The sequence below is a fragment of the Aquarana catesbeiana genome, linkage group LG12 (assembly GCF_042186555.1).
Source record: "Aquarana catesbeiana isolate 2022-GZ linkage group LG12, ASM4218655v1, whole genome shotgun sequence".
Lineage (NCBI taxonomy): Eukaryota > Metazoa > Chordata > Amphibia > Anura > Ranidae > Aquarana > Aquarana catesbeiana.
The window spans coordinates 209,712,598-209,732,749 of NC_133335.1; the positions used below are offsets into that span (position 1 = coordinate 209,712,598).

Here is a 20,152-nt window from a genome sequence, read left to right on the forward strand (position 1 = left end):
CATTTTAACATGTTTTTGTAAATGTTTATAAACATTTTTATTTATTTGTATAATTATTTATTAGCAGTCATATTTGTTGTTTTGGATATTCCATAATTATTACATGTGTTTTCTGTGCTATCAAGTGTTTACAGCACCCAACCCCAACATCTGCATCACTTGATCTATATGCAGAAGCAGAGAGGATTCTGGGATTTGCAGTCCCCTGGAAAGAGATTTACTACATCTGCATGGAGGGTTCCTGATCTCCCAGAATCCTTTTCTGTGGGATGCTAGGCATGTGCAGTGTGACATAGAGGAGCAGCGTCTGCAGTCCTGAGCCCCCAGCCTGCGCCTGTGTGGGTGGTAGGTGACACGGCTCCCTCTCTCTCTCTCTCTCCCTCTCTCTCTCCCTCTCTCTCTCTCCCTCTCTCTCTCCAGGATGAGATGCAGAATAACATTGTATCGGATGTCACTGAGCCCCAGCTGGTGCCCCCAGCCCTGCAGAGATTGGATGCTGCGCTCGCTGCTGGAAGCTCATTAATTACGGCTCACGGATTGCCCATAGAATTCCGGCACAGGGGCGCGTTCTAATTTTGGGAAACAGTAATTGGTGTATTTGCTGCCAGCGTTCTGCGTCGAGGAGCCCTTTCTGCTCGGGGTGGAGGCATTCCTATTACTGGATGCACATTGGCTGAAGGAATTAAGAGCAGGTGAGTCACTATTACATTGTAGCGTGCTGTGGTTGTCAATTTGCTTCTGATCCAATATAGAGCAGTGATGGCAAACCTTGGCACCCCAGATGTTTTGGAACTACATTTCCCATGATGCCAAACCACACTGCAGAGTACATGAGCATCATGGGAAATGTAGTTCCAAAACATCTGGGATCTGCCAAGGTTCACCATCACTGCTGTAGAGGTTGTATTTATTAGAACATTATGGGGAGAGATTCGCTAAATCTGGTGCACACAGACTCGGACGCACTGTGCCTAGTAACCAATCAGCTTCTAAAGCCCCCGTACACACAATCCGAAATTCATACAGTAATTTTCGTACGATGCCCGATCGTCCGATAATCTTACCATTAGCATGGTTCATTCGACAGAGTAAAAATCGAAAATATCCTGATGTGCAGGCTATATAATTTTTGTCGTACGTGAACTCAACGTCCGATTTTCGTTTAATTAGTACGGTTTTCATCCAAAAAAAAAAAAAACCTAAGAGCAAGACTACGCATGCTCAGAAACCAAAGAACACATACAAAACGATTCAACACATGACGTCACTTCTGACGTTGCATTCTGTCGTACGAAAACATTTTCATTTGGTGAGTAACCAGTTCTCTTTCGACATTAGACTAGCATGCAACAAAAAAACGGTCATCTGAAAATCTGATCGTGTGTATGAGGCTTAAGTTCAGCTTGTTCAATTAAGCTTTAACAATTAAGACCCCTTTCACACTGGGGCCGCCCGTGCATTAGCGCTAAAGCGCCGTTCGTTTTATCGGTGGGAGCGTGGTATACACCGCTCCCAAACCGCCCCAAAGGTGCTGCTTGCAGAACTTTTCCTAACGCCCCGCAAGCGCACCGTCCCAGTGTGAAAAGTCACAATGAAATGAATGGGAGGCGATTTTCAGGCACTTTACAGGCGCTATTTTTAGGGCTAAAACACCTGAAAACTGCCTCAGGCGTTTTAGCGCTAGAAATAGCACCTGTTTGGGAGCGCTCCCAAAAGGCCCCTGCCCATTGCAATGAATGGGCAGCGCTTCCAAAGCGCCTGAAAAGCGATTCAGAAGCGCCGCAACATGGGTGCTTTTAACCCCTTCTTCGGCGGCTAGCGGGGGGTTAAAATCGCCCCACTAGTGGCCGAAAGGCGTCGCTTATACAGCGCAAAAATGTTGCCCAACTGTGCACTTTTATCCCCTTCCTGCCCAGCCTAATTTTCAGTGCTGTTGCACTTTGAATGACAGCTGCACAGTCATGCTACACTGTATCCATATGACATTTTTATAATTTTTTTTCCACACAAATAGAGTTTTCTTTTGGTGGTATTTTAACCACTTCAGCCCCGCGAGATTTTACCCCCTTCCTGACCAGAGCACTTTTTGCTATTCGGCACTGTGTCGCTTTAACCGACAATTGCGCAGTCGTGCCACATTACACTCAAAACAAAATTGACGTCCTTTTTTTTCCCCATAAATAGAGCTTTCTTTTGGTGGTATTTGATCGCCTCTGCGGTTTTTATTTTTTGCGCTATAAACAAAAAAAAGCAACAATTTTGGAAAAAAAATGCATTATTTTTTACTTTTTGCTATAATAAATATCCCCCAAAAATATATAAAAAAAACTAATTTTTTCCCTCAGTTTAGGCCGATATGTATTCTTCTACATATTTTTGGTAAAAAAATCTCAATAAGCATATATTGATTGGTTTGCGCAAAAGTTATAGCGTCTACAAAATAGGGGATAGTTTTATAGCATTTTAATTTTTTTTTTTAATTACTAATGGCAGCGATCTGTGATTTTGCGATTCGGGACTTTGACATTATGGCGGATACATTGGACACATTTTGGGACCATTGTCATTTATACAGTGATCAGTGCTATAAAAATGCAGGGAAGGGGTTAAACACTAGGGGGCGATTAAGGGGTTATGTGTGTCCTAGGGAGTGACTCTAACTGTGGGGGGGATGGGCTACCATTGACATGACAGTGATCACTGCTCCCGATTACAGGGAGCAGTGAAGTGATCTCTGTCATGTCACTAGGCAGAACGGGGAAATGCCTTGTTTACATAGGCATCTCCCCGTTCTGTGGCTCCGTGACACGATCACTGGGACACCGTCGGACATCGAGTCCGCGGGGACCCGCGGGCACAGTCACGCTGTGCGCTAGCCCCGCCAACTAAAGAGGACGTACAGGTACGCCAATTTGCCCACTACTGCCATTGTGCTGACGTATGTAGGCGTGCAGAGGTCTGCAAGTAGTTAATCACCACTGGGTTTTTTATTGTTACCGAATTTTGAAAAAAAAAAATACTATTTTCATAGTTTGTTATAAAAATTTGCAAATAGGTAAGTTTTCTCCTTCACTGATGGGCACTGATGAGGCAGCACTGATGGGGCTGCGCTGATGGGAACTGATGAGGCTGCGCTGATGGGCACTGATGAGGCTGCGCTGATGGGCACTGATGAGGCTGCGCTGATGGGCATTGATGAGGCTGCGCTGATGGGCACTGATGAGGCAGCACTGATGGGAACTGATAAAGCTGCGCTGATGGGCACTGATGAGGCAGCACTGATGGGAACTGATAAAGCTGCGCTGATGGGCACTGATGAGGCAGCAGTGGTGGGAACTGATAAAGCTGCGCTGATGGGCACTGATGAGGCAGCACTGATGGGAATTGATGAGGCTGCGCTGATGGGCACTGATGAGGTTGCGCTGATGGGCACTGATGAGGCAGCACTGATAAATGGCACTGCTAGACAGCACTGATTGGTAGCACTGGTGGGCACTTTTGGGACTGCACTGAAAATCAGGACGCTGATTATCAGTGTAGATGTCCCTTTCACACAAGCTGGTTATCAGCTCTCCTCTCATCATGCTGTCAGCATGAGGAAAGGAATGCCGATAACCGGCAAGTGTGTTTACATCATGATCAGCTGTGATTGGATACAGCTGATCACATGATAAAAGGGGTGCTGTGATTGGCGCTTTACCCCAATCTGTGGTCAGCTGTGTTCTAAGCTTCACAGAGCGTTCCACCCACGTGCCGCCGGGCTTGCGTGGGCAGCGCGATCACGGGAGGACGTCAGTGGATTCCCTCCCAGCAATGTAAGCCCGTGCTGTAGCTGTCTTTCGGCCATAGCGCAGGCGGGAATGGGTCAAGCTGCAATAGGCAGCAGACAGAAGTGTTTACATGCCGCGATCGCGATGCCTTCACAGCATACCTGACATGGACCTACACACTCAAGCATATGGGGAAGCACCACAAACAGCAAATCAGTTAAAGCCCGTAGGCTAAATGAAATAAATATATTGGTGTATGGGCAGCTTCATTTTTGTGCTCCACATTTAAAATGCAACATCAGGATGAAGGCCAGTTGCCTTTACCATGCTTTTGGCATTAGAGCCGTCATCTCCAACTAGGAGGTCATGCAGCTGGTGCCTCAAGGGTTTTCACACCAGGACAGCTTTGATAAAGCTACTTATCCTCATATATGAAGGAGCTAATCCCCTTAACCAGGAACTGATTTCTGTGTTCAGTCTGCTTTATTGCTGCCTACAAGCCATTGTTTCCATGCACTGCCCTGTTGATGGCCAAAAAAACTGAAATGGCTCTATAGAATAGGCTGTACTGTGCTTTAAACCCAGGAATACATACATTTGGCCAAAAAGTAATGTGCATGGCTCCATCCACTATCCTAAAATCAAGAATAATCCCGATTACTTTTGGATGTGTGATGGAATAAGAAATGTAAATACATTTAGTACTTGATGCGCTTTAAAATGAACGGCGTCCAGGTTTTGATTGGTTCTTTTGTCCGTTGGGGAGATTTGCTCCGCACTTCCTGAAAGGCCAGGAAGTGATTTGAAAAGTATCTTTAATGGAAAGGCAAAAACAGAAACACGTAGATTAAGGAAAGTTTAGAACACATGGTCACAGGAACAGGAAGTAAAGGTAGATCTCCCCCATTAACCTCCACAGGCATAAATAGAAATTTTAAATACTAAGTAAGCAAGGCACTGGATGTGTATCTGCAGCTGACAGGATAAGATGTCTTTAATAAAGCCAAATAGCTTGAGTTCAGCAGCTCTTCACAAATTGTGGGTTCTCCCAGAGACAGGGGTTCCAATTCCAGAAGTCTATCTGTATTTGAACCAGAAGGAGTTCCAAACAGACATCCTTGAAGTTCAGAAGTGTTTTGCTAAATCCAAAAATGACAACAGAAGAAGAAAACGGTATCCAACACGTTTTGGAGTCATCAACCCCCTTCATCAGGGCTTTAGCACTTGTCAGACTGTTTATACGATTTATTAATCTAGACCAGGGGTCTCCAAACTTTCTAAACAAAGAGTCAGTTTATTGTTCTCCAGACTTTAGGGGTGGGGGGGGGACTGTGGCCATCAGAGGTGGAAATTTTCTTGGCATCAGTTAGAGTAAACATCGCCACATTTGGTATTAGGGGGAAGAATAGCACCCTATCATTGGTATCATAGGGAAGAACAGTGGTGGGGGAAATGGTATCATAGGGAAGAACAGTGGTGGGGGAAATGGTGCCTTGTTGTTGGTGTCATTGCTGATCTAGACCAGGGGTCTCCAAACTTTCTAAACACAGGGCCAGTTTACTCTTCTTCAGACTTTAGAGGGGCTCGACTGTGGTCAGTGGGAGTAGTAAATGTCCTGGCGTTGGTGGAAGTTAACAGTCATTGGTGTCAGAGGAATAGTGCCCCATCATTGTTGTCAGTAAGAGGAATCGTACCCCATTAGTGGTGTCAGTGGGAGGAATAGTGCCCTATCTTTGGTGTTATTGGGAGGAATAGTGCCCCATTGTTGGTGTTATTAGGAGGAATAGTGCCCCATTGTTGGTGTTATTGGGAGGAATAGTGCCCCATTGTTGGTGTTATTGGGAGGCATAGTGCCCCATTGTTGGTGTTATTGGGAGGCATAGTGCCCCATTGTTGGTGTTATTGGGAGGAATAGTGCCCCATCATTGGTGTTATTGGGAGGAATAGTGCCCCATCGTTGGTGTTATTGGGAGGAATAGTGCCCCATTGTTGGTGTTATTGGGAGGCATAGTGCCCCATTGTTGGTGTTATTGGGAGGAATAGTGCCCCATCATTGGTGTTATTGGGAGGAATAGTGCCCCATTGTTGGTGTTATTGGGAGGAATAGTGCCCCATTGTTGGTGTTATTGGGAGGAATAGTGCCCCATCATTGGTGTTATTGGGAGGAATAGTGCCCCATCGTTGGTGTTATTGGGAGGAATAGTGCCCCATTGTTGGTGTTATTGGGAGGAATAGTGCCCCATCATTGGTGTTATTGGGAGGAATAGTGCCCCATTGTTGGTGTTATTGGGAGGAATAGTGCCCCATTGTTGGTGTTATTGGGAGGAATAGTGCCCCATCATTGGTGTTATTGGGAGGAATAGTGCCCCATCGTTGGTGTTATTGGGAGGAATAGTGCCCCATCGTTGGTGTTATTGGGAGGAATAGTGCCCCATCGTTGGTGTTATTGGGAGGAATAGTGCCCCATCGTTGGTGTTATTGGGAGGAATAGTGCCCCATTGTTGGTGTTATTGGGAGGCATAGTGCCCCATTGTTGGTGTTATTGGGAGGCATAGTGCCCCATTGTTGGTGTTATTGGGAGGCATAGTGCCCCATTGTTGGTGTTATTGGGAGGCATAGTGCCCCATTGTTGGTGTTATTGGGAGGCATAGTGCCCCATTGTTGGTGTTATTGGGAGGAATAGTGCCCCATCATTGGTGTTATTGGGAGGAATAAGTGCTCCACTGTTGGTGTCAGTGGCAGCAATTATGCCCCCTTGTTAATGTCAGTGGGAGGAATACTGCCCCAAGGGCCAGATAAAAGCAAGCAAAGGGCCGCATCCGACCCCCAGGCTACAGTTTGGAGACCACTGATCTAGGCCAGGAGGGTGATCAGTAAGTGAAAGCTTGTGTCAGGAACAGATCTTCCTAAAAACATTCTGACAAGTGCTAAAGCCCTGATGAAGGGGGGGGTTTTGGACCCAAAATGTGTCGGCTGCCTTTTTCTTCTCCTATTGTCATTTGTGGAATTATTAAAACATTTTTGGACTCCAAGAATATCTGATTTGCACTCTTTTTTTGGTTCAGGTTAAAAAAGAAACCTGACAGAAATTTGAACTCTTGACAACGCTATCCAAAATTGAAAAAAAAAATAGCTGAAGTTGAATTGTAAAATGACTCTTTTAGCAACATGACTATATAATTATAAATTGGTCAGATTTTATTTTTATTTTTTTTATTTTTAGTAATTCCCGAAGGTTCTAATGGGCTGCCAGGAGGTGCACGCTATTACTCTGCTTGCCTTTGTCTGCGGTACGGCCTCCGTCTCGGGACTGTTTGCTGCCACTCTTCTTCCCCAATGGAGACAGATGAAGCTGTACACCTTCAACAGGAACGAGAAGAATCTGACAGTGAGCATGGGATTATGGGTAAAGTGCACTCGCTTAGAGTGGAGCAGGGAGTGCATGATCTACGACCGGGACTGGTACGCCAGCGTGGACCAGCTTGACATCCGAATCCTGCAGTTTGCACTTCCTTTCAGCATTTTGACTGCCGCCTCGGCCCTTGTCCTGTGCCTGATGGGGATCTGCAACACCACCTTCAGCACCAACATGCCGAGTCTTAAGCTGGCTAAGTGCCTGGTCAACAGTGCCGGATGCCACCTCGTGGCGGGCATGTTGTTCTGCTTGGCGGGAGTGATGAGTGCCACTCCATCTACCTGGGTAATACTCTATAACAGCATTTTGAACAGCAAGTATGGACCGTATTTCACCTATGATATCGCCGTCTTTGTCGCTTTAGGGAGCTCTGGCGGGATGTTTTTCACAGCTGCTCTCCTGTTCGGGTGGTACTGTAACTGCAAATCTCTGACAGCGTCATATTGGCAGCCATTGTACTCCCATATTCCCAACATGCAGAATTATATCCCCCCATCCTACTCTTCCCAGGCCCACCTGTCACCCATTGAAATAGACTTTCCCGTCACGTACACTGTGTAGTGAAAACGTCTTTTCCGATTTTTAGGTAGATACTCATAAGAAAAGCAAAAAGAAAATATATATAAAAGTATAATTCATTGTCAGATGTTGTGATTGGAGCAAATGATTTATTTATTTTTAATTAAAGGGTAAATTGATTTAAAGCAGAACTCCAGACAGACTTCTAAATACACAGATGAAATACATATATTGGAACTGTTTAACCACTTAAGGACCGGAAGGATTTGCCCCCTTAATGACCAGACCATTTTTTGCGATTCGGCACTGCGTCGCTTTAACTGACAATTGTGCGGTCGTGCGATGTTGTACCCAAAGTTTGATCACCTCTGTGGTTTTGCATTTTTTGCGGTATAAACAAAAAAAGAGCGACAATTTAAAAAAAAAAAAAAAAAAAAAACATTTTTTTTTAGTTTTTTGCTATAATAAATACCCCCCCCCAAAAAATGTAAAAAAACAAATTTCTTTCTCAGTTTAGGCCAATATGTATTCTGCTACATATTTTTGGTAAGAAAAAAAAAAATCGCAATAAAAGCATATATTGAAAGTTATATTGTCTACAAACTATGGGATAGATTTATGGCATTTTTATTACTTTTATTTTTTTTACTCGCAATGGCTGTGATCTGCGATTTTTAGCGGGACTGCGACATTGTGGCAGACAGATCGGACACTTTTGACACTTTTTTGGGACCACTGACATTTGTACAGCGATCAGAGCTAAAAATAGACATTGATTACTGTATAAATGTCACTGGCAGGGAAGGGGTTAACACTAGGGGGCGATCAAGGGGTTAAGTGTGTTCCCTGGGAGGTGTTGCTAACTGTATGGGGGCTGGGCTCACTAGAGGAGGAGAGAGATCATTGTTCCTAATCACTAGGAACAGACGATCTGTCTCTCCTCCCCTGACAGAACGGGGATCTGTTTGTTTACACTGACAGATCCCCGTTCTGCCTGTTTCTGGAGCGATCGCGGGTGGCCGGCAGACATCGAGTCTGCCAGACCCGTTGGTTGGCTCCCTCGCTCGTTAATGGGCCCTACTGAATCCACTATTTTCTGGCAGTGCGGGCTCGAGGGGCAGCTCCTTTGGGCCCAACAACAATGACTGGGCGCGGGGCAGCTGCCCCTTTTGCCCCGCGTTAAAGACGGCCCTTATATAACCTTACAAAGAACATGTACTTCTGTCAAGCTGTTCCTGAGGTTTATACAGCTCTCCCAGACAGCAAAGCTAAACCGATGACTTTACTTTTTTTTCTGCTGCAGTTAATCAATACAGCCAGGTCACCGCCCCGCCCCTGACCTGTCATTGGACAGCTAAGCAGAGGCAGCAGACTAAAGAGCACATACCAGTTCATGCTGCTTTCTCCTCCTGTCAGTAAGCTACTTGTACAACTCCACTGCGGCACAATTGATTGGCTGTCGGTGCTGCTCCTCCCACTACCAATCTAAGATCTGTTGTGCAGAAGATTTCAAGAAGGTTAATAGCGAGTCAAATTCATGTACTTACAATGTTTGCCATTAAAATACACTAATACGTTTTAAATAATATATAACCGCATTACATGGTGTTTTTATTATATCTACATGGAGTTCAGCTTTTTTTCAAAGTGTGTTTGACTTGCTGTATGAAGTCTTGTACTTCCCATTTCTCTATTTTTGGGATGACCCTTTAAAGTGCAGGCAATGGACAGTAAAGTTTTTGCATATTCTTAATAAGAAGTTGATTTAAAACAAGCCCTCACTGATCTCAGTAGCTGCAATCACTGTGACGCAATCCATCTTGAAATTTCACAACAAAAGCACTGAAGTCCTTCAAGTAATTTTCTCAGCAGCTCAGCTCCCCCTCCAAGAGCACTGGCTCTGTGTTTACTTTGGAGATTGGAGAGCTGGAAGGCCTATGAGTCACTACTAGGAGGGAGAGCTGATATTCTAAGTCACACTTGGGAGGGGGAGCAGGGGGATCTGAGCTGCTAAGTCACTACTAGGAGTGGGAGTCGAGTTGAGCTGATGAATTGCAGCTTGTAGGAGAGCAAGGTGTGCTTAGCTGCAGAATCAAGGACATTGGGAGTGAATCGCTCCACAGTGCCTACAGCTATAAAGTTTAGTGAGGGGCTTTTTTTTTTTTTTTTTAACTTCAATCTTTACTGTAGAAAACTCTCAAAAACTGAGTCGCAATAGTAGAAAATACTATTCCAGAGGCATATAAGAATTATAAATTAAATAGAATCCATATGCATTTACAGGTGTGGGCTTGTTTTAACTGTTTGTTATGTAAAAACTTCCATGTCCTTAGCCTGGGCACAGATTCTCTTGAAGCTTAAAAGTGGCAGACTTTGTTTCTTGGTTTTTACAGCTTTCATTTTATTTGGTCATATCTAGTGCCCATGTAAAGGATTATCCAGGGAAAGAGTGTGCAGTATCCTAATACAGCCAATCAAAATTCACCTTCCAATAATCAATTAAATTAAAAGTGAAATCTGACTATTGGTTATACTCAGACTGCATATAATTGTACGTATAATTTAATAATAGTTTAATACTGATATTTTTATAGAAGTGGAATGAGAAATCAAAAGGCATTTAGACAAGAAAAGACATAGCTCCCAACTGTCCCTGATTTCGAAGGACTGTCCCCTATTTGGAGCAATGTCCCTCTGTCCCTCTTTCCTCCTCATTTGTCCCTCATTTTGGTCTGATCTATATAGTTGTAGATAAAATGCACTTTTTATCTTTCAAAAAGTGTTTCCCAGTGCTAAACCTTTCATCCAATTTCTAAATGGCTGCATTTGTAAATGTTAAAAGCCAATATAAAAGCATAGGAGTGGCAAAAAAAAGTCCTTGTGGATTTAATTAACCTTTTTTTTGGGTTAATTCTCCTTTAAGGGGGTGTGTCAGGGGGTGTGTCCTATGCCTACATACGTTTGTGAGTAGGTTGTCCCTCATTCCCATCTCAAAATGTTGGGAGGTATGAAAAGATGTTGTCTAAGCCCCTCCTGCATTCGGTTGAGCTTAGTGGTTTTGCTGAATCTGGGTCTGGATAGGTTGCAGATCGCTGCTTGAAGGCTTCATGTAGTCTGTAAATAGCGGTCGGAGGGTCTTCCAGCTGGGCCAGATATAAGAAAGGCTTAGAAAACACCTGTCTTTGCCCTTTAAGAATTTACAACAAAAATAAAAGGTCAGAATATAAAGATTTGATTCATGCTGCAGTTCCCTCATTTGTATTACAGTATTTGGTCCTGTTCTTCATAATTAACTTTACGAATTTAAATATATAAAATATTTATATATGTAATATATAAATATTTTACATATACATATACACATATATGTAAAATAAGTTCTTATTTTTTTTGAGTAGTGAGCAAATTGTGACTAGCTGGGAAGCAATTACTGAGTCTGGATTCATACTTATGCACATACAGTAGTATGTCATTCCCTATGATGTGGAAGGCCAGCACTATTCTGGAACACTGATATAGATAATTTAGGAACAAGTAAATGAAAAAAGCGGAAATTTAATCCAGAGCAACTAACTAGTTACTATGGTCAACAACTACCCCTTGGCTTCAGCTTTTATAAATTATATTATAAATGTTTTGTACATATCATTTCTGTATGTTGTCTTTCTTGAACTGTAATGTACAGTAGATGGAACCTCTGGAGAACAATACCTCACTTGCTGGCCTTCCTTCATCCAATTAGGTAAACCAGGAATGAGTCCATGTATTTGATGTATACATTTATATACACTACATGACCAAAAGTATAAGTGGAATCCCCTAATTTATGGAGTTCTGGTGTGTAAAAGTTGGGTCGCTGTGGAGGTCTGAAGACCACAGTTTTGGTGTGTGTCTCCTTTAGCAGCCAACTTTGGAGGATGCATTATGTACATCGCTGGTACTTGGGTGCCCCCAGGATTTAACAGTCAGAACCAGAAGCACCAGATTATCAGATCTTAACAGGAGGTCATTTCCGAAGAAAGTGAGCTAAGAACTGGAGTAATCGAGGTGGCCAATGGGTTAAGCATGGATGTAGTCATTAACAAAGGAAAGGGTAGAAGGTGTACGGGTAAGTTATGGTGGGTGGTCCAATTTAGAAGTCCAGCAGGTCAAAAATAGCAGGCAAAGCAGAGAACAGGGATTTAAACTAGACATGAATCAGGAGTGAAAACTAAATGGGAGACAAGAGTACCAGGATTTGGACTAGGAATGCTTCAGGGACAGGATAACAAGACCAATGGCTGACATGGAGACCAAGACAAAGATAAAAGATATCAGGATCACACCTTGGCAGGCAACAGCATGGATAGGTTATGGTCACCACCCACCTGAACAGATAAATAGGGTAGGTACACTTGTGCCAGAACGCAGGAAAGGGACCTGGAATGCAGTGAGCCAGGTGTGACTCAAGCAGTGGGCATGGGTGGACAGCAGGAACAACAACAAATGCAACAGGTGGACACAGCAAGCAGAGCACAAGTAAATTCTTGTTATGGCATTTCCAGTAAAGGGTAACATTTAATACTAGAGCATGCAAAGACATTTTATCCAAGCTTGCGGGAACAGTTTGTGGAAGACCCTTTTCTATTCTAGCATGACCGTGTCCCTGTGCACAAAGCTCTTTAAAGACATAGTTTGGGGTGGAGGAACTTGAGTGTGCTGCACAGAGCCCTGACCGCAACCCTGCTGAACACCTTTGTGATAAATTGTAACACCAACTGTGAATCAGGTCTTCTCATCCAACATTAGTTCCTGACCTCAAAAATGGTCTTTTGGCTGAACCTTGTGGAAAGCCTTCCCAGAAAAGCGGACACTGTTATGTCCACAAACAGAGTAGGGGGAGGTAACTTCGTAAAGTTACCGGTGGTTAAGGAATGAGATGTCCAGCAAGCTCATATAGATGGCCATATAGCATTTCTGCACATACACACATATCACCAGGGCAGAAAAAAAACCCAACATAGTTAAAAACTCTTCTTCACTCCACGCCAATCTAAAGAATAACCTTTTGGCTGGAGTTCCAGGTTAAAAAAACACTTACACCAAAAAGTTTACCTAGTAGGAATCAGAGGATCAGGCAGTATGTAAATGGTATTGACTTTTACGAACACTTCAAAGCTGCACATTTAGGGCTACAGGTTCAGTTTATGATGGAACATTTCACATTTATGTTAGAATGACACACCTAAATTCTGCCAGGCATGAGCGGCACCACCAGCACAGCGTTTGGTGCTGTTATGCTTACTTAGGAGCTGGAAGACAGTACTGGGGTTGATTTACTAAAACTGGAGTGCAAGATCTGGTGGCAGCTGTGCATGGTAGCCGATCAGCTTCTAACTTCAGTTTGTTCAATTAAGCTTTGACAAAGAAACTTGAAAGATGATTGGATTCTATGCAGAGCTGCATCAGTTTTTGCACTCTCCAGTTTTAGTAAATTAAGCCCAGTGTGTGTTAGGGCTGTAATATTTCACTCACAGCTGCAAGAGCCATCCTCAGACAAACTAAGTGAAGAATAATGGGATAAATAAGGACCTTTATTAGCCTGCAACATTTTAATAATTTAAGACTAAGTGGTCCATTCAAAAAGCAGCGCCATGGCCCTACCATAGTCATCCTACTGCTTTAAAATCAAAACATGGCACATTTATAAAGCATTGCAGTATGTATAGAGTAAAAAACAAAAGCAGAGTACATCTTCTAATTGTCCTAATGGCATAGGACATTGCAAAAATAAGAGAAATTATGCTGCTATTATCCTCAGGACAGAAAAATTAAAGAGAATCTGTCATGACTGAGCCCATGTAAGAATTTGAACACCTAGGTCAGTGATGGTGAACCTTGGCACCCCGGATGTTTTAGAACTACATTTCCCATGACGCTCAACTACACTGCAGAGTGCATGAGCATCATGGGAAACGTATTTCCAAAACATCTGGGGTGCCAAGGTTCACCATCACTGACCTAGGGTCCGATTTATAATGGAGAGCAAATATAGCTATTCACTATAAATACACTGCTAGGCTACACCACACTTTTCCTCAATTTTGCAGTCCATTCATAAAATGCAGGCAGTGATGGGAAGTCTTTATTATGTTAAGGAGTTACGGTATATCTACTTAGTGCAGCAGAGATAAATCCATGATCGGAGGAGAGCCTGTTCACTTGACTTTGACGGGTCTTCTCCCAGCTTTTATTTATACACTATACACACTGCAGTGCTTTATAAATGTGCCATGTTTTTATTTTAAAGCAGTGGTAAGGCCATGCTGCTACTTTGTAAATGGACTCCTTAGTCTTAAATCATTAAAATGTTACAGGCTTGGCTAATAAAGATCCATGTTTATCCCATTATTCTTGATTTGGTTTGTCGGAGGACGGCTCTTGAAACCTAGAGTCAAGTATTAAAAGCAGTGGAAGTACCATCATTTCCTCCATGTAGATAAATCCTTGCTGTAGATGTGCACAAATGTACTATATGATGGAATGTTTTCACCGGTGTAACCTTCATTACTTCATTACATTAGGTTGTATATATTGAAAGTGTACAATGTTGTCAGATTTACCATCGATGAATGCACCTCCTAGACCTGTTACAAACAACTCGTTGTTTTTTGTACTTGTATGTGGTAATTCTGTGATCTTTTTGGAAGTCTTATTCTTGTAATAAAGTTAATAATGGTGTATTAGGTGTGGTGAAATGCTACTTTTTTTTCAGTGCACATTATATAATGGACTTATGTGAAATGTTAGGGGATAAAACTGGTGCTGACCAGTGAGTGGCGGCTAATGCTCAATATTTTGGGGGGGCGGCAAACCAAGTCCTAAGACTCCCTGGCCAATCGGGTCTCGGGAACTGCTTCCTGAATGGCCAGGAGGAGAATCAGGAAAACAGACAATAGCAAATATTAATACGCTATTGTCACACAAGTGGGTAGGCTTGGGGCGCCGTGTTCTGCGCCCCAAGCCCACCCTTTTTTAAAAGCCAATTAGAGCCTCATGTGCTTCAAAAAAAAAAAAAAAAAGAAAAAACCCATTGAAATCCATGTGTCCGACGCCCCGCATGTAGATTAGGGGGCCAGACGCATGGACTGGGGGTCTGGTCAATATTCCTATCGCACACGTTCCTGGCAAATATGGCTCATAAAATGGTGGGTGCTGCAGCGATTACCAGTTGGGTCCTGGAAACATCAAGCAATTGTACATATTCACCAGCACACCATGGATCGACAACTTCCGTCCTAAGGTTTCTTTTAATGAAAGAGATCACATCACAAAGATAAGTGCAACGTTTCGGAGCCACGCAGGGCCCCTTCTTCAGGCATGTCTGACGAAGGGGCCCTGCGTGGCTCTGAAATGTTGCACTTATCTTGGTGATGTGATTTCTTTCATTAAAAGAAACCTTAGGACAGAAGTTGTCGTTCCATGGTGTTGCTGGCGAATATGTACACTTACATCTGATGTGTCTATCCAAAAGATAAGATACTTAAAGCAGATATAGTAAACCCCCACCTCCACCCCACCCTTCTAGATGGGCAATATAGCGAAGTACGCTTGTGGAAGACTTCGGTGTTACAGAGTTAGTCTAAAGTCCTCAATCACAAGTGAAAATAAAGCACTAGATACGGATTCTCAATGGGACAATGGAATTCTCACTGGGCATACTTGCTCTGGTTTGGGAGCTCTCCACAAAATGGAGATACCCCTCAAAAAATGAGGGGAAAACACAGAGTTGACAATCTATGCATATACAGTCCAGTGAGGGCACCAGACAAATTCCCCAAAAATCCAAAGTTTTTAATGATAGTATTGGTTCATAGCAGAATAAAACCCAACCCATCCTGTGGGCCAGAGATACACTATATTGTCCAAAGTATTGGGATGCCTGCCTTTACACGCACATGAACTTTAATAGCATCCCAGTCTTAGTCCATAGGGTTCAATATTGAGTTGGCCAACCCTTTACAGCTATAAGGGTCCTTTCACACTGGGGCGGTTTGCAGGCGCTATTGCGCTAATAATAGCGCCTGCAAACCGACCCGAAAGTGCCGCTGCTTTCATTCCAGTGTGAAGGCCCCGAGGGTTTTCACACTGGAGCGATGCGCTGGCAGGACGGTAAAAAAAGTCCTGCCAGCAGCATCTTCGGAGCGGTGAAGGAGCGGAGTGTATACCGCTCCTGCCCATTGAAATCAATGGAACGGCGCGGCTATACCGCCGGCAAAGCGCCTCTGCAGAGGCGCTTTGCGGTGGTTTTAACCCTTTTTCGGCCGCTAGCAGGGGGGTAAAACCGCCCCGCTAGTGGCCGCATACCGACGGTAAAGCGCCGCTTACAATAGCGGCGCTTTACCGCTGACAACGCCCCCGCCCCAGTGTGAAAGGAGCCTTACAGCTTCAACTCTTCTGGGAAGGCCGTCCACAAGGTTTAGGAGTGTGTCTATGGGAATGTTTGACCATTCTTCCAGAAGTGCATTTGTGAGGTCAGGCACTAATGAACTTTGCTTTGTGCACTGGTCCAAATCATTTGGTGGAGGGGGGATTATGGTGCGGGGCTGTTTTTCAGGGGTTGGGCTTGGCACCTTAGTTCCAGTGAAAAGAACTCTTAAGGCGTCAGCATATCAAGACATTTTGGACAATTTCACGCTCCCAACTTTTTGGTAACAGTTTGGGGATGGCCCCTTCCTGTTCCAGCATGACTGCTCACCAGTGCACAAAGCAAAGTCCATAAAGACATGGATGAGCGAGTTTGGGGTGGAGGAACTTGACTGGCCTGCACAGAGTCCTGACCTCAACCCGATAGAACACCTTTGGGATGAATTAGAGTGGAGACTGCAAGCCAGGCCTTCTTGTCCAACATCAGTTCCTGACCTCACAAATGCGCTTCTGGAAGGATGGTCAAACCTTCCCATAGACACACTCCTAAACCTTGTGGACAGCCTTCCCAGAACAGTTGAAGCTGTTATAGCTGCAAAGGGTGGGCCAGCACAATATTGAACCCTACAGACTAAGACTGGGATGCCATCAAGTTTCAGGTTGCCTGTAAAGGCAGGCGTCACAATACTTTTGACAATATAGTGGAATTGTGACTATGCTTTAATGGACTCAGATAAGCAGATAACAGAAAAATCTGTATTGTGCTTTTCTGCATGAATTTTTTTTTAGTGTTAACAACAGTGTAGCAAATCAATTTCCATTTAAAGCGTAGGTTCACACAAAAATTGAACCTCCGCTTTTCGGAACCCTCCCCCCCCTCCGGTGTCACATTTGGCACCTTTCAGGGGGGTGCAGATACCTGTCTAAGACAGGTATTTGCACCCACTTCCGGCATATACTCCCACGGGACTCCTCTTCCCGTCCCCACTGTACTGTCTGCTGTGACACACACGGGTCCCAGAGACAGCGGGGACCAGTTAGGAAGCGCAGCGCGACTCGCGCATGCGCAGTAGGGAACCGGGAAGTGAAGCCGCCGCGCTTCGCTTCCTAATTCCCTTACAGAGAATGGGGGCGGCAGCACCCGAGGACCGATTCGGTCTCGGGTGCCGACATCGCTGGGCCCTGGGACAGTTAGGTGTCCTTATTTTAAAAGTCAGCAGCTGCAGTATTTGTAGCTGCTGACTTTTACATTTTTTTTTTCCGTGGGACTCCCTCTTTAAGCAAAGCCAAAATTCGAGTCCTGATGAAGTTGTATTTTTTTTCTGCTATGAACCAATTTTATCTTTAAAATCGTTGTACTTCTGGATGTTTGGCGCTCTCATTGAACTGTATATACTAAAGTGCTCAATGACAGCTTAAGTTGGTTACACTGGACTCTCTCCTCCCCTCATTTCACTCAGCTATGACAATTACAAGTGGGAGTCGGAAATAGCAATCACATTATCCTCAATGCACTATAACGATTGTTATTTGTCAAAACAACCATTATATGTAGCAATCAGACCTAAAAATAATATGTGCTGTGAGAAATGACACACACGTTATAGATTAGCAATTTTGGCTATCGGGCGAAAATCTATTATTTTCAGCCATGCGTTTCAGCTCTCATTTGCAGGAAAATAAGGATTGCTATACAATATCTAAAAAGATTGAGCTTATAATCTACCAGCAGTGCCATGATAATAGGGAAATAGTATAGGGTTACACAAGAAATGTAGAAATAGTATGGGGGTACAAATGAAGTGTAGAAATAGTATGGGGGTACACAGGAAATGTAGAAATAGTATGGGGGTACACAGGAAGCGTAGAATTAGTATGGGGGTACAAAGGAAGTGTAGAAATAGCATGGGGGTACACAGGAAATGTAGAAATAGTATGGGGGTACACAAGAAGTGTAGAAATAATATGGGGGTGCACAGGGAATGTAGAAATAGTATGGGGGTACACAGGAAGTGTAGAAATATTATGGGGGTACACAGGAAGTGTAGAAATAATATGGGGGTGCACAGGGAATGTAGAAATAGTATAGGGGTACACAGGAAGTGTAGAAATAGTATGGGGGTACACAGGAAGCGTAGAAATAGTATGGGGGTGCACAGGGAATGTAGAAATAGTATGGGGGTACACAGGAAATGTAGAAATAGTATGGGGGTACACAGGAAGTGTAGAAATAGTATGGGGGTACACAGGAAGTGTAGAAATAATATGGTGGTGCACAGGGAATGTAGAAATAGTATGGGGGTACACAGGAAGCGTAGAAATAGTATGGGGGTACACAGGAAGCGTAGAAATAGTATGGGGGTGCACAGGGAATGTAGAAATAGTATGGGGGTACACAGGAAATGTAGAAATAGTATGGGGGTACACAGGAAGTGTAGAAATAGTATGGGGGTACACAGGAAGTGTAGAAATAATATGGTGGTGCACAGGGAATGTAGAAATAGTATGGGGGTACACAGGAAGCGTAGAAATAGTATGGGGGTGCACAGGGAATGTAGAAATAGTATCGGGGTACACAGGAAGTGTAGAAATAGTATGGGGTACACAGGGTATGTAGAAATAGTATGGGGGTACATAGGAAGTGCAGAACTAGTATGGGGTTACACAGGAAATGTAGAAATAGTATGGGGGTACACAGGAAGTGTAGAAATAGTATGGGGGTACACAGGAAGTGTAGAAATAATATGGGGGTGCACAGGGAATGTAGAAATAGTATGGGGGTACACAGGAAATGTAGAAATAGTATGGGGGTACACAGGAAGTGTAGAAATAGTATGGGGGTGCACAGGGAATGTAGAAATAGTATGGGGGTACACAGGAAGTGTAGAAATAGTATGGGGTACACAGGGAATGTAGAAATAGTATGGGGGTACACAGGAAGTGTAGAAATAGTATGGGGTACACAGGGAATGTAGAAATAGTATGGGGGTACACAGGAAGGGCAGAACTAGTATGGGGTTACACAGGAAATGTAGAAATAGTATGGGGGTACACAGGAAGTGTAGAAATAGTATGGGGGTACACAGGAAGAGTAGAAATAGTTTGGAAGTACAGAGGAAGTGTAGAAATAGTATGGGGTACACAGGAAGTGTAGAAATAATATGGAGGTGCACGGCAAATGTAGAAATAGGTTGTGCTACGCTGTACCCAAATGAAATTTATGTCATTTTTTCCCCCCACAAATAGAGCTTCCTTTTGGCGGTATTTGATCACCTCTGCACTTTTTTTTTTTGCGCTATAACTAAAAAAAGGCTGACAGCTTTGAAAAAAAAAAAGAAAAACTATTTTTTACTTTCTGCTATAAAATACATCCAATAAATAAAAAAAAATCTAATTTCTTCATAGATTAAGGCCAATACGTATTCTGATACATATTTTTGGTAAAAAAAAAAATCCCAATAAGCGTATATTGATTGGTTTGCGCAAAAGTTATAGCATCTACAAACTATGGTATATATCATGGAATTTTTTTTTTAATATAATAGTAATAGTCGGCGATCAGCGACTTCTAGCAGGACTGTGATATTGCAGGGGACAATCTGACACTACACAGGAAGTGTAGAAAAAGCATGGACATAAAAGTTACACTAATACAGTGATCAGTGTTAAAGGTCACTGTACTAATGGCACTGGCTGGGAAGGGGTTAAAGAACTAGGGCAATCAAAGGGTTAACTGTGTGCCTAACCAGTGTTTTTGTGCACTATGTGCGCTGTTTTTACTGCTTTGCAGGGAAACAAAATCCATCACATCCCTGCTGACAGGATGGATCTTTCCATTGTTTACATATGCAGAGCCCCATCCTGTGTCTCTCCTCAATGATCAACAGATTCCAGCAGACATCCATTGGCCCGGAACCCGCTGATCGACTTCTGTTGTGACTAATCACAGCAGAAGCGGCGTGCCAGTGGCTTGCGCGCGCGCCCCCTTACCCAGAAGTGCAGAATCACATATACTGTATATACGGGATCCTGCACAGAACGG

At 43.6% G+C, this 20,152-nt stretch overlaps 1 protein-coding gene across 2 annotated transcripts; it reads left to right on the top strand.

The window, feature by feature from the left end:
* The first annotated feature begins 234 nt into the window (after positions 1 to 234).
* Positions 235 to 13,551, top strand: LOC141113482 (claudin-12-like). Of its 2 annotated transcripts, none has more exons than XM_073606607.1 (2): positions 235 to 692; positions 6,994 to 13,551. In XM_073606607.1, the coding sequence occupies exon 2, from the start codon at positions 7,012 to 7,014 to the stop codon at positions 7,744 to 7,746; it is 735 nt and encodes a 244-aa protein (XP_073462708.1). In that variant the 5' UTR covers positions 235 to 692; positions 6,994 to 7,011; the 3' UTR covers positions 7,747 to 13,551. The 2 variants fall into 2 exon arrangements, with proteins under 2 accessions (XP_073462708.1, XP_073462709.1); XM_073606608.1 differs by having other exon boundaries at positions 242 to 345.
* Positions 13,552 to 20,152: the final 6,601 nt, after the last annotated feature.

Bases quoted from the DNA above. Each gene is read 5' to 3' on its own strand.
- LOC141113482 (XM_073606607.1), top strand. From the start codon at position 7,012: ATGGGCTGCCAGGAGGTGCACGCTATTACTCTGCTTGCCTTTGTCTGC.